At 40.3% G+C, this 17,260-nt stretch overlaps 1 protein-coding gene across 1 annotated transcript; it reads right to left on the reverse strand.

Moving 5' to 3' along the window:
* Positions 1-9,349: 9,349 nt before the first annotated feature.
* Positions 9,350-16,817, reverse strand: nudcd3 (NudC domain containing 3). The gene is made up of 6 exons (XM_047373269.1): positions 16,422-16,817; positions 14,012-14,328; positions 12,575-12,707; positions 12,351-12,494; positions 12,079-12,267; positions 9,350-10,126 (listed from the first exon to the last, which is right to left on the reverse strand). The coding sequence occupies exons 1-6, from the start codon at positions 16,617-16,619 to the stop codon at positions 10,016-10,018; spliced, it is 1,092 nt and encodes a 363-aa protein (XP_047229225.1). The 5' UTR covers positions 16,620-16,817; the 3' UTR covers positions 9,350-10,015.
* Between the last annotated feature and the right edge of the window lie 443 nt (positions 16,818-17,260).

A 17,260-nucleotide genomic window follows, 5' to 3' on the forward strand; every position in this document is an offset into this window, starting at 1 on the left:
ATCAAAAAAGTGAACAAAACTCCCAGCTGATCGTGATTTTTGCATCACTGCAGTGAGGGTGCTGCAGGGATCTATTTTTAGGTTTCAGCGAGGAAACCCCTCGGAGTTCAACAGGGAAATCTTCTGTGCTCTTCAGGATTTCTGTTTCATTTGTTGGCAATTTAAGAAACAAAGCCAACAACGGTAGTGCGCCTGGTCAGCGACGTGGCCATGACAACCTGTGTCGAATGTCTTCACCCTCCTGTCTGCTAACATTCAAGAAATTACAAAAATAAAGCTGCAAAGCAAATCTAAAGAAAACAAAGCAACTTAGGTCGAGCCAAAAAGTCACAGGACCCAATGCAATGTTGGGGATCTTCATACTTAACGGTACTTTTCAAAAGTATTCACGTTACAATCACAAATATCAAAGTAATGTAATAGGATTTGCCTGTGACAAACCAACACAAAGTGGTGCATAACTGGTAAGTGAAAGGAATATGATACGTTTTTAAAAATTATTTTTAAAAAAACATTTGAAAAGTGTGATTTGCATGTCTATTCGTCCCCTTTTACTCTGATACCCCTAAATAAAATCCTTAGTAGTCAAACCTGTATGTAATTTAATCTCAGAATAAATGCAGCTGTTCTGTGAAAGCCTCAGAGGTTAGTGAACAAACAGCATCATAAAGACCAATGAACACAGCAGACAGGTGAGGAAGAAAGTTGCTCAAAGCAGAGTTAGGATGAAACAATATCCAAATTTTGCACATCACAGATTACTGATCAATCTGAAAATGGGCACAACTGCAAACGTATTAAAATATGGACCTCCACCTAAACTGACAGGCCTGGCAAGGAGACCATTAATCAGAGAATCGACCGAGAAACCCATTGTTACGATGGAAGAACACTGCATATTGTTCTCAACACACCATCACCACTGTGAAACATGGTGGTGGCAGCATCATGCTGTGGAGATGCCTCTCTTCAGCCAGGACTCGGAAGCCTGTCACAGCTGATGGGAAGAGTAATGGAGATAAAAACAGAGCAACCCTGGAAGGAAACTTGTTAAAGGCAGTAAAAGATTTGAGACTGAGACAGAGTCTAACATTTTTGAACATACAGCCAGAAATACAATAAAAATGGTTTAGAATGGCCTAGTCAAAGTCAATTCAATTCAGTTTTATTTATATAGCACCAATTCACAACACATGTTGTCTCAAGGCACTTCACAACAGTCAGGTATTTACATTCCAATTAATCCTAACAATTTAACAGTGCAGTCAAAGTTAGTTATTTATTCAAATTGGATAAAATGTTTTTCTATCTAAGGAAACCCAGCAGATTACATCCAGTCAGTGACTTGCAGCATTCCCTCCTCCTGGATGAGCATGTAGAGACAGTGGACAGTCACTGGCGTTGACTTTGCAGCAATCCCTCATACTGAGCATGCATGTAGCGACAGTAGAGAGGAAAAACTCCCTTTTAACAGGAAGAAACCTCCAGCAGAACCAGGCTCAGTGTGAGCGGCCATCTGCCACGACCGACTGGGGGTTAGAGAGAACAGAACAGAGACACAAAGAGAACAAAGAAGCACTGATCCAGGAGTACGTTCTATGGGAAGGAAAATTAAATGTTAATGGATGTAGCTCCTTTAGTCGTTTCACCTAGAAAGAAAGAACAGATAAACTCTGAGCCAGTTTTCAAGGTTAGAGTCTGAAAGAGAGCACATAGAGTTAGTCACAGTTAAGCTCAGTCAATCACCATGTCTAGGAGAGAGAAAGGGTTAAACACTAAAAGACAGGGCCATGTGGATCATCGGTAGAGGGTGAGCAATAAGTTGTTGCCAGCAGAAGCTTGGACAATGCCCCTCTCCAGAAAGGTGTCACAGGTAGACACAGAGTCAGGCCAGGTGTAGTTTCTAGGAAGAGAAAAGAGAGAACAAAGTTAAAAGTTGAAATAACAGCAAACAATGCAAAATTGGAGGGTAGTGTGAGAATGTAGCGAAGAGAGTGAAAGTGGTCATTATGTCCTCCAGCAGCCTAAGCCTATAGCAGCATAACTACACAGATAGTTTCAGTTCAGATTATTTAGTTAAACGGCGCTTATTTACAACAATGTCGTCACAAGGCACCCCACAAAGGGTCCCACTGATGGTCATTGTTATACTAAAAAACACAAGGATTGGGATACCTCCCCCTGTCAAACTAATTATAACCATTGGAAAAGAGAAGAGGTCATACAGGTAGCAGAAATGGAGGGTGTGTTTGCACCTCAACCATAACTGAGCCGGTTTAGGCTAAACCTGACTCCCCCTTACTCCAACCAACAGGGAAGGAAGAAGACGGAGGTAAAAAATAAGGAAGATAGCTCAGGATAAACTAAGCCACTCTAACTATAAGCTTTATCAAAAAGGAAAGTTTTAAGCCTAGCCTTAAAAGTAGACAGGGTGTCTGCCTCACGGACTAAAACTGGGAGCTGGTTCCACAGAAGAGGAGCCTGATAACTAAAGGATCTGCCTCCCATTCTACTTCTTGAGACTCTAGGAACCACCAGTAAACCTGCAGTCTGAGAACAAAGTGCTCTGTTAGGAACATATGGAACAATCAGATCAGATGATGTATGACGGAGCTAGAACATTAAGGGCTTTATATGTGAGGAGGAGAATTTTAAATTCTATTCTGGATTTAACAGGGAGCCAATGAAGGGAAGCTAAAATAGGAGAAATATGATCTCTCTTTTTAATTTTCATCAGAACTCTTGCTGCAGCATTTTGAATCAGCTGAAGGCTTTTAACTGCATTTTGTGGACATCCTGATAGTAACGAATTACAATAGTCCAGCCTTGAAGTAACAAATGCATGGACTAGCTTTTCAGCGTCACTCCTGGATAGGATATTTCTAATTTTGGCAATGTTTCGGAGGTGAAAGAAGGAAATCCTAGAAACCTGTTTAATATGAGATTTAAATGACATGTCCTGGTCAAAGTAACACCAAGGTTTTTTACTTTATTACCGGAGGTCAATTTAATGCCATCCAGGTTAAGTGATTGACTAAGCAGTTTCTTTTTTAAAGACTCCGGTCCAAAGACGACAACTTCTGTCTTGTCTGAATTTAGAAGCAAAACATTTAAAGTCATCCAAGGTTTTATATCTTCAAAACATCCTTGTAGTCTATCTAACTGGTTGGGCTCATCAGGATTTATGGATACGTAAAGCTGAGTATCATCAGCGTAACAGTGAAAATTTATCCTATGCTGCCTGATAATTTGACCTATTGGAAGCATATATATAGTAAAGAGAATTGGCCCAAGTACTGAACCCTGTGGTACTCCACAATTAACCCTGGAGTTTAAAGATGATTTATCATTTACATGAACAAACTGGAATCTGTCAGACAGATAAGATTTAAACCAGCCTAGCGCTGTTCCCCTGATCCTTACAGCATATTCCAGCCTTTTTAAGAGAATATTATGGTTGACTGTATCAAATGCAGCAGTGAGATTTAACAGAACCAGTACAGACACAAGTCCATTATCTGAGGCCATAAGAATATCATTAGTGACTTTCAGCAGAGCTGTTTCAGTGCTATGATGAGCTCTGAAACCTGACTGAAACTCTTCAAACAGGTCATTGCTGCGTAAATGCTCACACAATTGATTAGCAACTATTTTCTCAAGAATTTTAGATAAGAATGGAAGATTGGATATAGGTCTGTAATGTTTCATGTCATCTCGATCAAGCGAAGGTTTCTTAAGTAAATGTTTAATTACAGCTAACTTAAAAGCCTGTGGTACATATCCATTTACTAAACATAGATTAATCATATCTAAAATGGGGCTGGTAATCAGAGGGAACACTTCCTTAAATAATTTGGTTGGGATTGGGTCTAACATACAAGTTGAAGGTTTAGATGAAATTAATATTTCTGATAACTCAGGAAGCTTTGCAGGATCAAAACAGTCCAAACACAAGTCAGGTTCTGCAGTTATTTCTAATGTTGTCTCACTTGCTGAGGATGAAGTAATCATCTTCGAGAGTATGTCAAAGATTTTCTTTTTAATAGAATCAATTTTATTTAAGAAGAATCCCATAAAGTCATGGCTGCTGAGAGCTAAGGGAATGGATGGCTCAACAGAGCTATGACTCTATGTAAGTTTAGCAACTGTACTAAAGAGAAATCTAGGATTATTCTTGTTCTTCTTCTATTAATGATGAGAAATAAGCTGTTCTGGCTTGGCGAAGTGTCTTTTTATTCAACAATAGGCTATTTTTCCAGATTAAGTAAGAATCCTATAGGTGTGTAGAGCGCCATTTTCTCTCCAATTTTCTAACATTGTGCTTTAAAGTACGCAACTCTGAATTAAACCAAGGAGCCTGCCTCCTATCAATGATTACCTTCTTTTTCAAGGGTGCTGCATTGTCTAATGCATCACGCAATGATGAAGAAACACTATGAACAAAAGAATCAATTTGTGAAGGGGCAGAAACAGAATTATTGCCCTCCACTGTGCTTTTCAGTGATAATGAGGAAATTAAAAGTAGAACAGATTCTTTAAAGGTTGTTACAGCATCGCCCGATAATGATCTACTGTAAGGAAATTTTATTTCAGGTGTGGAGTACTCGGTTAAATTAAACTCAAAGGTTATTAAGAAATGGTGAGACAGGACAGGGTTATGAGAAAATATTGTTATGTCTTTACACTCAAGTCCAGATCTATATCCAGCAGAGAATCTGTGGCATAAATTGAAATAAATGTTCACAGATGCTCTATATCCAATTTGACTGAACAAGAAGAATGGACAAAAAATGAGTCTCTGGATGTTCAAAGCTGGTGGAGACCCACAAAAAATACGTACAGCATTAATTCCAGTGAAAGGCTGTTTTAAAAGTGCTCCCTAAGGGGTGCTGAATACATATGCATGAGGCATGAAATTTACATATTCTGAGGGTTTTGCCAAAGTTGCAATAAAAATGGCTTCACAGCACCCCCTGGACATTTTCAAAACAGCCTCCACAATGACCTTACTTCATCATAAAGGTATGAAATTCAGCACATTTCTAGAACTCCCCGAGCTCTACCTAAAACTCTCTTGCAAACATGTTCTATAACAAACAGGTATTCATGCCATCTTGAATTGAATTTGAGATTTTGACCCCAATTTTGTAGTTGATCAAACTCCTCCTAGAGATTTTGATCGATCGGTTTGAAATTTGGTCCGTCGGCTCAGAAGGGATGGGGGATCTAAAGTTATCAAAATTGTGAGTTTTTGAGCATGCTGAAAGGGCAGAGCGTGGCCTCAAAATTTGACATCCTGCTAAAAAAAAACCAAATTGTTATAGCTTCTACAAGGAAAGTCACAGAGACACGAAACTTTTTGGCATTGATCCACATCTGCCCCGGACAATATTCAATGGTCATATACAAAATCATACATCATCAGGTCAACACCAACTATGGCATGCATCATCATGGGCATCTGCTGAACAAGTTGGCATGGTAAATTGATTACATCATCTTAGCCCTGCCCACTTAGAAAAGGAAGTCATATGTTTCACATGGTTCATGTCCTTGCTTTACACTGTGACTCTTACATGTTTCATCACAGAACAAGGTGATGTTTCATACGGCGGAAAAATACCAGAAATTTGGCTATTTGGATTCGCAATTGAGACAAACCAGTAAAACTCTTAAGGTGGTTGGAAATTCACAACTGCATGAACCACAACATTTATTGTTTTTCTAAATCTGGCGCCCCAATGTGGCCTTGGCAACTTCTACTAACTGGCTATCGACAAAATATCTCCTGGATGTTATATAAACACGACACTCTTCCCCAGCACTCCCCTACCAGCTGTGTGCTGATAGGACTATGCGGCCGATTGATAAAACTTCCACCTCTCTTCTCAAGGACAATGGCGCTTCTATCAGTGTTGACAGTCTAATTCTCTCAAACATACTCAGACTTATTTATATTCGCACACTCAAGATTCCACCGTACCCTTGCTAAAACTTTACTTATGTGTGTATTGCTTACTCCTGCTGAAGTTTTTTGTACTATTTCAGACTCTATTCTGCGAAGAATAGAGTCTGAAATATGATTTTTTTTCCCTCCTATCTTACTTCACCTAAATGTGTGATTTCATTACTTTTCATAGATTTTCAGATTTCTCAGAAGGATTGCCAGCAAAAGCCAAATATTATTATTATTTGAACATTTACTACAGTTGTTTTTACACCAATGACCAGAGATTTTTAGATTTCTAAGAAGGATTCATAGATTTTTTGATTTCTTAGAAGGATTGTATCACAACAATTTCACACCAGTGAAAGCCAAACAATATTAGTATTTAAAAAGTTTGGACCTACCAGTGACCCAGCTTCTCTGCTTAGACTTCAGTGAGTGCCCATGACTGTTACTTTTTGAATGATGGGACAACAGCTGCCTCATACCAGTGACCTCAAGGTTTAATATTATAATTTTTCTTCTAGCACAGGATGAATTCCTTACCACAGAGGACTTGATGAGCTAATTACCTCTATTAAAGATTGGATTAGGACCACCTCTTACCAGTAAACCCCCAAGGATTATTAATGTCATTTGATTTGTTTTTCTGTGTTTGATTTTCTGTATCATTGTAATGTTTTTCCTTGTGTACAACACTTTGAGTGCCTTGTTGCTGAAATGCGCTATATAAATAAACTTGACTTGACTTGTCTTCTCTGAACAGTGACTGCTGGCCACACAGTGGGGGCGTGGCGGGGTGACGAATTTCAATGTCTTGTCATTTGCATATGTTTGCCTCTAAATCACACATGCATTATCTGATCTGCTTCAAACGGGACATGAATCATCTTTGGTCACCTACAAACAGCTCTATTTGACTACATTGGCATTTGGATCTACAGCACCATTAGAATATTTAAATGGCTATATTTCCATCACGCATCATCGGATCCACACCAAATTTTATGTGCATCATCGTGGATGACATCACCTTAGCCCCACCCACTATGAACAGGAAGTCACATATGTCACTGATAGATGTTCTTCTTCTACACTCTGGCTCTTACAGGTTTCATCACAAATAACAAGGTGATGTAGAGTCCTTCTTTGAACAGTTACTCTAGGCCAGAAAGTGTCGGCGTGGCAAATTTTTCCTAAACTGAATATGATTGAACTTTGTCACCCCTCAAGCAGCTCTTTTGGTTGAAATTGGAATTTGGATAAATGGCGTCCCCAAGGAAACTTCAGCCGCTTTTTGTACATCATCGGATCCACTTCAAACATGGTATACATAATCGTGGTCAAATGGTGAACATGTTGGCACAGTCAATGATGACATCAGTTCAGCCCCGCCCACAAACAGTCAAACGACAGCTTTTTTAGCTGATTGACCTTCTTTGACAGTCTTCAGAAGTTTTAAACTTTCTCTAATAAGGCATAATAAGAAGACATTATCAAAGCACGACAGGAAATCTTCGTTAATCCGTTGCCACCAAACAGAAGGTGAGCGCATCTTTTATCGGGAAAGTCGTATTTTGGCCAAATTTTGAACGCTTCTCACCGTAGCACCCCTGACGTGCGGAATTGAGCGGCAGCCTTGTCGGGGCCTTAGAGGTGGAGATGCTAGGTTCCCACGGTTGCCACACAGGCTCAGCGGCACTGAGCTGTGAGGGCTGCCCAGTGCTGCTTGCAGCTATAATTGTCCTTGTATTTCAAAATTATGCACCACTGTGTAATAAAATACGCAGAAATTTGGGATGAAATTTGAAATGTGAAAAACGTATCACAGTTCAAAGAGTACAAATACCTTTGCAGGGCATCAGGGGTTTCCAGGTTGAATGGGGTTAAAAGCCAGCTCCTTGGCAGGAAACTTTACCAATGCTGCCTAAATGAGTGGTACTTTCAGAAATGTTAGAGCTATAAAAATACATCCTCCTTGTCGCTGTGGCCAAAAATCAAATTTTTGTTTTGTCTGATCATGAGATTTTACTCCAGAGGTAATGACCTCTGTTAAGGAGGTTATGCTTTTGTGTTTGTCTGTCTGTGTTTGCAAAATACTTGTAAAAGTTATGAATGGATTTTAATGACATTTTTTAGACAAGGTGCATATTAGGTCAAGGAACTGATGATTCAATTTTGGTGGTGATGTGGAGCACCATCTGTATCCAGAATTTTTTTGAAGGTTTCGTTATGATTGCCAGAACAGGGTGCAAATTTGGAATCCCCACATGGTTACTTACCCTGTCAGCAGTTGATATGCAATGGCCTTGGCGGAGGTCTGTACTCTTTGTGTGCTTTTCTAATTTTTTCATGTGAACAGCTGCAAATTCCAGTCAAGCTTCAAGGTCGTGATTATAGAGTATGGGCTCCTTTCTTGGTTGGCAGGCTCTAAGTCCATGTTGAGTTGAAATTTGCTTCACTGTGGATAGTGTTGGTGTTCCTGAAGTTTCCAGTCATTCTCAGTGGTTCCTTGGGTTGTTCTTGAACATCCTACCTGATTTCCTTTCATATGAATGTGACAGTGTGTTTAGAATGCATAAAGGAGGCTGATATTAAAACTTCAAACCAAGTCCTATTGGTAATTTAGGGTCTATCAAGTGTGCAACGATCTATCAGCCCCAATTTCCTTCATTTTGGGTGATCGGTTGATTCTTACATGTTAATTACTACTTAACTACCTCTGTAAAGGTCTGAAAATCAGCCACTGTCTCCTTTTGCTCTGCCATGAGAGGACTGACTGATAGACCCGTTCGCAAGGTCAGGTCTGCATATGCATTTAAAACAAGTTTGTATTGTTTCACTGGTATTTCTCAATGTTTTTCCATAAAATAAGATGGGAACATTGAATGTGTACTGTGACCTTATAAAAGCTGACAGCATCAGTTATTTAAAAAAACAAAAATTGGTATCAGCCAAAATCCGAATCAGCAGATCAGGCTTTTTAAAGACCGGTGAACGGCCAGAAAACTGCAATCGGTGCCCCCCTAGGACCTATGCTTAAATCCTGGCACAGTGGTAGGAAACAGACACAATTAAACAAACAGAAGTGATCAAATATGTAGATTTTTCCACAAGCTTGTAGATGCCTGCAAAAAGAATGTAGATAAGGTGCAGTAGCTAAGGGACATTTAACAATTATCAATATCATAATATTGATCATGTGTCCATAGAGAAAAAGGCATAAAAAGGTTCAAACTTAAGCTACAACTTCTTGTTAATAACACCACTAAAGGTGTTTGCTGCATGATCCATCCATCCATCCATCCATCCATCCATCCGTCCATCCATCCATCCGAGAACTGAAAAAGCTTGTTAATGGCTTCAAATTGAAAACTAAAAAATGACAAGTAAAGAATTAAGTATTTTAACATATTTAACATGTTTTTATTCAATAAACCAGTTAAAAAGCAGCAAACCGAATGATCATCCACCAGGCCTTCCCTTTGCTGAAATGTATCAGTTTAACAAATGTCCGCATATTTACAGTGTTGGCAGCTCTTCTTCTTTGAGTTTTAAAGTTAAAAAGAAATTAATAATATTGCTGTTTTTGGCTGAACATTTTGTAAACCTGTCTGACAATATGAGATAACATGTCGCTGAAACAGACTTTATCTCCGTGACATTTTCTGCATTGCTTCCACTGAAGAGCACACAGTATTTGCAGGAGGAGGACTGTGTTGGATCTCCTGAAACTTTGGTTGGAAATTTAGCAGGAAATCTGACAGACCTGTTGTACAAATATCCAACAATGTGGGGAGCTGGTGAAAACAATAAAATCAGAAAAGAAAGAAATAGGCACAGAGGAGCTCAATAAATAATGGCCAAAGAAAGAAACATGTTCATTCTGCCAAAACATCGACCCAGTGTTTGACATCAGGAATGCGCCCTTATCACTATTCTCCTTCCAACCTTTCCAATCGATGATCTTACATTTGCGCCGTCTGACAGTCGCAGGAAAATGCTGCCTATTCTGCGATGCATACTGTAGATAAACGGGAGTCGGTTTGGCTGAGTCTGAGCTGCCACTCAGAACTGCACGGCGCTGGGCGGGATGTCAAACATGGACGGGTCAAACTGCTGCCCCTTGAAAGGTGAACCTTCTGCATCCCAGCCCTTCTTCAGCATCTCGTGCACCTTCTAGGAGCAAACAAAAACACAACTACAGGTTATCCTAAAACTCCTATCTGATTAGAGCAAAATAAAGCTTATGTCAGCAACAGTGACAACTCAAAGCATACTTTATGCACAAACAATAAAAACCTAGATTGTTGTAGAGTATTCTACAAAATTCAACCATAAGCAACTAGGTTGAGCATGACATCAGGAGCAATTTGCAGACAGCTGTTTTTGGTAGAAAATTTACATCAGGCACCATCACGTGGTGCAGATAGAACATCTGTGCAGCAAGGGCAGCAAGAGGTGGAGTAGATTATCCTTCAGTGAAAAGTTTACATGCTTTCATCATCGGCATGAATGTCGTTTTAATTTGGGGGCTTTTAATGAAACATTTAAACCGTCCTTTATCCAGGGTGGAATGACTACCAAAGAACTATAAAAATAAGAATTGGGTGAGCAAGTCAGAATTTGTGGATTTTTCTCAAAAATCTTTTTTTTTAAATGCGTAGACATCCACTGATTTTTGGTTAAATGATAGAGCTGTTAAACTGGTTGGTTCTGAAGCACATTTGTTAAACAGGGCTGAGGTCAAGGTCAGCTTTGTCTACTACAACCCTGGTTTTCACATGTTTAGGATCATTGTCCTGTTGGAAGACTCATATGTGTCCAAGTTTCAACAGTCCAGGAGTGGGTCTCTGGCAGTGAAACAGACCCTCAGCATAATGCTACCTCCACCATGCTTGACGATTGATTTGTGTGCCTAGGTTTGAAATCTTGGCCTTGAATTTTCCAAACATGCATCTTGTCAGTGTGGCCAAAAAGCTCAATCATTGCCTCAAAAAATAACCGTTTACTTGTTCATTTGTTACTGTTGCAGTAAATGTGCCTGTCTTCATGTCTCTAGCCTTGTTATATTGGTCTTTTCATAATTGTCTAGTGGTATGTGCGATTTGCTGAAATTAAGTTAATAATAGCTAGCTTTCACGTGACGTCACATAGCTATGCCGCGAGAGCGCGGAATGCAGATGGAGGGCAGGAAGTGAAGTAGCCGAGGATTTGCCATCTGTAAACATGCACATGTTTTGTGCCGTTTACGGCTGCTCCAATCGCTCCAGCAGAAAAAAGGAAAAGCATTATTATCGAGTGCCAAAGGTTGTCATTCATAAAGGTGAAAGATGTAAAAAAGTAACCGAAAAACGACTTAAAAAGTGGATTACAAATGTACATCTGCGGTCGGGAGGAGCAGAGTCTGCTAATGCGAGTGTCTGTAGCGACCACTTCGTCAGCGGTAAGTAGCAGTCCAACTTCTTTTTTTGTGGTTCTGTTTACCATTAGTTTGTCGTGAAATGCCTATTTATGTAGTAATGATTGTTAAGTTAATGTAGCCGTAGAGAGGCTTGATGAGATATGGGTCACATCCAACATATATGTGAATTAACTGTTTGTATCTTCGCCTGGTAACTGGATCTAAATTCGTACAATACGGACTCTCCGCAACGGTTGCCTCCTTTGACATTTTACTTCCTGCCCTCCATCTGAAATCGCGCCTTCTTCGAGCGTCATCAAAATCACGTGACTGAAACACATTCTTGTTTCCCCCTTTTGTAGAGCGAATTTGCCTCTGACACGGAAAGGCAACCAGACCCACCATGTTTGCCAGGGCTGCAAGGACAGGATACAGTAAATACATAATAGTGGGGGTGAATGGGTATATTTGAGCCTGGATGTATACTTTTGATCCTTAGAGAGAATCCAAAACATGTCCAAACTTGTAGACCCAATTCTTGTTTTAGAAACTTCATTAATGATGTTTATCAAATCATCAGTCCACTTTCAAAAAGAAAAGATTGGAATGTTTCCTTAAAAGGTGCAAAATTAATATATTGTAACTTCTGTCATATTTCTGACATCGGTGTACATTCACTATGGGACAATGGACCATAAAACGTGTTCATGTTAACCTGCTCCCTCACCATTTCGTGACTCTGTGGCTTTCCCTGCTGCTTCTGGTGATAGTCGAAGGTGAGCCTGTCCAGAACGGCGTGCTCCTCCTCATCAACCGTTGCCATGGAGCGCTCACGGCTTATCTGGTTGATGTCAATCTCCTTTTCGCCTTTCAGCACTGCGTTCCACCAGACCTCGGAGGTCTTGTTGAGAGACAGCTGCGGGTGCAACACAACGAGTGGTCAGCTTAGCTAGGATGCAACACTATTAAGTCGTGTGAACGCTGTGTAAGAGAACTTACAAGCACGCACTTCCCAGGCTCCAAACTCCACAGAGATTCTTCAGTGTTTATTTTGTGTGTGAACTCTCCCTCCATCAGCGTTTTCTCCTCCGTTCCATCCTTCACACCCACTCGCAGGCTGCCGCTCTGCAGACAAACGCTGACCTGAGGACGACAGCGGCTGCAGTCAGCACACCAACGGGCAGAGTCTAGCCTTGTCAGGGGGTTGAATATGCCGTGCTCACCTGTCTGCCCTTTACAACCGTCTTGGGCACAAACACGCGGACCTCCACGTCGGTGTAGTCCTGGGACCAGCTGTAGTTTTCCCTCACGGCTCCGTTGTAACTGTCGGGGTTGGACTGGAACTCATTCTGAGCTCTGAAGCACAAATTTACACAAACACAGGAGACAAAAAAAAACTTAAAAGGCGATAATTGTTAAGTTTTCAAATTATTCTGTGAGGACAATCTCACATTGCTTCATTGCTCTACAAATGTTACCTTTCATGTCATCTCAACGCCTTGTTAAAACTAAACCTGAACATTTAGCCTTCAACACATCTAGACGCCCCAGTCTGACAGATATACGCAGGGTGATGTTACTGAGCTTTACCCAGCAGTCTGTGAGCAAGCATTCTGAAAGCTCAAGCTGACATTTCAGCCTTTGACTGGTGCAGATGTTTGGTGACATCTTGTCCAGCTTCCTCAAAAGGCATTTTTACTTGTTGTTGCATATTCCTACCACCTGGGGGCAGTGTAAGATGACAAAGCGCTTTCGGTTTTCCACAGAAAAAAAAATGTTGCAACGTCAGGTTTTTACTTTCCTTCCGGGTTCATTTGGACATGCCTTGAAGAGAAACACATACTAGAAAAGATATTCATCATTCACATTCGTAAATTATTATCTTTATAATAATTATATAATATCTTTAAATAAAATGATGGAGAAAGGGTTAGTTAAAATAAGTAGAGCTTAAGCTCATACCTAATCAGTCACTTGGGCTTTGTGTATGAAGACTGAACTGTCTGTTTTTTGTTTTCTTATTTTTTTTTTTATTGCAATTGATCGAAATAAATGAAAGAAATGACAATCGTGCAACACTGAGAAACAGAAAAAGCGAAAGGAAGCAGTTGAACATGTGTGATCTTCAGCAGCAGGACTGAAGCTTCTTGCATTAATTTAGCTTAGAAAGCTCACAACAAATGGTTGCAGCTCAAAGTGAGTGGGGAAGATTTATGAAAGAGTGACAGGCGAAAGCCAATGTTGAGAGAAAGCCAGGAATAGGACTGCAGTTTGCCCCTGGCCGTTCAGGGGACACAGCAATCATGTAGAACAGTACATTTAAAAAGATATTTTTTATTATTGAGAGCAAAGTATACCGGATTCAAAGTTCTTGTTTGTCTGTATAAAGCTGATTCTGATAAAGAAAACCATTTTTGTTTTGTTGTTTATGATTTTGTGAGGTTTGTTGTTGTCAACCTAAAAGACCAAAGTGCAAAAAAAAAAGGAGATTCATAGCTGTCCAGTGTGAATTTGACTGTGATCTGTTTCCACTGCTCCAACATTCTGGTTCATGCTGCTTTTAATGAACATGAACATGATGTTCTACAGGGCTGGACATGAGCCCGCTGCACATGCAATTAGGATCAGATGTATTAGCTGGCACATCGGTGGATACTTACTTGTCTACTGATGCTGTACAGTTGGCTGCTGCTTCACCTCCCTGAGCTCCTGGTCCACTGCTGCTGCTGCTACCAGCTTGAGATCTCACAGAAGCATCTGAGACTGCAGGAGTGGAAACCTGGCCTTCATCTGAGGGAGCGCCCTCCATCTGTGATGGCTCTGGGCTACTTTTCTCTTCCGTTGCCTCACATGGCACAGAGGCGACCTCCAGCTCCTGGGCTGCTGGGGGAACACGTGTACTCTCCTCCCTCATCTGTTGCTCGCTCAGCGCTTTCTCTCTGTCGTGCTCGGCCAGCTTCTCAAACATCCTAAATGTCTAAAGAGAGAATGAAAGATCAACAGAGCATATGGCCTGATGTACCGGTAAGAGAAGTGATGAAGCTTCAGTGAAGTTTTGTTAGGACTAAAATTGCAATCAACTGTCTTCAGAAGTTACCTAGTAATTAAATAGAGTCCTTTAACCTCATTATAATGAGAGACAGTTTATGGAAAAACTAAATGCCCATTCACTTAAACTGACAAGCTAGGCAAGGAAAAGCATTAATCAAAGCAGCTGCCAAGAGGCTCAAAGGAACTTTGGAGAAGCTTCAGAGATCGACAGCTCCAGCTGAAGAATCTGTTAATAGGACAACTATTAGTTGTGCACAAATCTGGCTTTATGGAAGACTGGCAAAAAGAAAGCCGTTGTGGATATAAAGCCAGAAGTTTTGCTGCAATCTGCCACATGCCATGTAGGGTAAATAGCAAATATATGGAAGAAAGTGCTCTGGTAAGATGAGAGCAAAGCTGAACGTTTTGGCCCACATTCAAAATGCCATGTGTGGCAGATAACTAAGACTGGACATCATCTGGAACACACCATCCCCACAGTGACACATTGTGGTGGCAGCATCATGCTGTGGGGACGCATTACTTCAAGCAGGAAGAGCAAAGCTGGTTAGAGTTAATGAGAAGATGGCTGGAACTAAATCCAGAGCAATCCTGAGAGAAAACCTGTTAGAGGCTGAAAAAGACCAGGAGGATGACGACCATGCAGCCAGAGCTACAATGGAACGGGTTAGATCATTAGACCTCGGTGTTCACCTGGACAACAGACTAAAGTGGAGATGCAACTGTGAAGCCATCTACAAGAAGGGACAGAGTAGACTGTACTTCTTGAGGAAGCTTAGGTTCTTCAGTGTTTGCAACAAGATGCTGCATATCTTCTATAAGTCTGTTGTGGAGAGTATGATCTCTTCTGCCATCATCTGCTGGGGAAGCAGCATCAGAGCCAGGGACTTAAAAAAGCTCAACAAGCTGATAAAAAAGGCTGGCTCTGTTCTGGGAACTCCTCTGGAACCTCTGGAGATCATTGTGGAAAGAAGGATTCTTCATAAAATGAAGAACATTATGGAGAACCCTGAGCATCCTCTTCATGAGACTATCCTACAACAACAGTGTCTTCAGTCAGAAGCTTCTTCAGATGTGCTGTAAGACGGAGCGCTACAGGAGATCCTTCCTACCCACAACCATCAGCATCTACAACGGCTCTTTGAAGAAACCTTCATAATGAGTTACAACAACATTTAATTTCCCTTTGGGATTAATAAAGTATTTTTGAATTGAATTGAATCAGACCATATTCATGTGTTAGAATTAAGGCTGCACAATATCTTGTGAATATATCATCATTGCAATATCAGTGTGTGCTTCAATCAGATTGCAAAGGACTGTTTGGAGTACAATAGTTGTTGGCTAATATATTCCAAGAGTAATGAACTTGCATTTTTTTATGCTAATGTAATATTTAACCAGGTGGACAGAGTCTCGCGGCAGCAGCTGCTCACACCAGATACAAATGACATTGCACAAAAGGTCAAAGGGTCGGGTCACAGGGTGATGGAAGCACAGATGAGAAAGACAGGAAAAGATAAAAACAAGCATACATCTCACTAGACACCATCATTGAATTACCTACCAATATTATTGCCTTCGCAAGATTTTCAAATATCCTGCAGCCCTAGTTAGAATGGCCTAGTCAAAGTCCAGTCCTTCCACTTCACAATTACGGAATACTTTAAGTCTATCATGTAACATAACAATTAAATACAGTCAAGGTTATCATTGTAAAATTGTAGATTTTTTTCCAAATAACTAAGGACTGAATAAATGAAACTTTACATGTAAAACATATATATATAAATCCTTTCTTAATAACTTGAATAGAATGGAAATTATTTGCAGACTTTTAACAATATTTTCACAACCAATTAAAACAAATTTATAAAAAATTAAAAAAGGTTTGTGTTGAATATTTCCGAAAATATCTGATGGACTTTGTAATTTAGTTTCATTAACTTCAGAGTCTTCCAGGTGGCTGTTGCCATGGCGCCTGTAGACCCAACCAGCTAAAATGCTGACAACCTTCACCTTGAGCACCATCTTCTCCGCCACTCCCGGGGGGAAGCCCATCCTGTCGTTAGGATCAGACAGCAGCCGATAAAAGTCCGTTTTTCGGTACAAAAAGCCAAAGTAGACCTGCAGAAAGTCCTGAATGTTTCCAACGTGCTGAATGATCCCCAGCAGAGCGTTGTCGTACATTTCTGTCATCATCAGCGGCGACGCCATCCCACCTTCTAATGATCCCGCCTGTCAACAAACCTGAAGAGTATTCAAACCGACAGACAAGCGCCGTCAGCACAGGGAAGTTCGATAATAACTGGGACGAGTTGAGCTTTACGAATGTTTTCCTCTTTCCAGAACAATACAGTTGCTTCCGGTTATTGGGTTTCAAAATAAAAGGCCAGTGTTCGCCACAAACACAAGCATTCCCAGGCCAGAAGTCATTATGTCGTCCCTCCTCTGAGTTCTGGGCCTGCTCCCAGTGAGATGTTCCCAGAAAACCTCCAAAAGGAGGCGGCCAGAAGGCATCCTGAGAGGTTGTCCATACCAGCTAAACTAACTCCTTTTGCCTTTTGAGAAAGAAAAAATATATTTTCAGCATATCAACAGTTATGGCAACAATAAAGACACATAAAATGTTTTTAGGTTAGACTTTTTTTTTTTTAAATAAAGTCATATTTCACTAAATTGTGTAATTTTTTTAATAAACTGAGTTTATTTTTATCAATAGCAAAAATATATTCTTAAAAAAAGTTTTTAAACATCCAATGTTTTTTTATATTAGTTCAGTTTTGACTAGTTTTGAAAAAGGTTTTATATTTTGGTAACAGTTTATAACCTGCTTTATTTTCGCACTTCCTGTTGGT

Source organism: Girardinichthys multiradiatus, chromosome 8 (genome assembly GCF_021462225.1).
Source record: "Girardinichthys multiradiatus isolate DD_20200921_A chromosome 8, DD_fGirMul_XY1, whole genome shotgun sequence".
NCBI lineage: Eukaryota > Metazoa > Chordata > Actinopteri > Cyprinodontiformes > Goodeidae > Girardinichthys > Girardinichthys multiradiatus.

Excerpts from the sequence above, each read along its gene's own strand:
- nudcd3 (XM_047373269.1), bottom strand. The coding sequence starts at position 16,619 with ATGGCGTCGCCGCTGATGATGACAGAAATGTACGACAACGCTCTGCTG. Across the intron at positions 12,268-12,350 it reads AGCCTGGGAAGTGCGTGCTT|CTGTCTCTCAACAAGACCTC; the intron begins GTAAGTTCTCTT and ends TTGCACCCGCAG. Across the intron at positions 10,127-12,078 it reads AGCCACAGAGTCACGAAATG|AAGGTGCACGAGATGCTGAA; the intron begins GTGAGGGAGCAG and ends GTTTGCTCCTAG.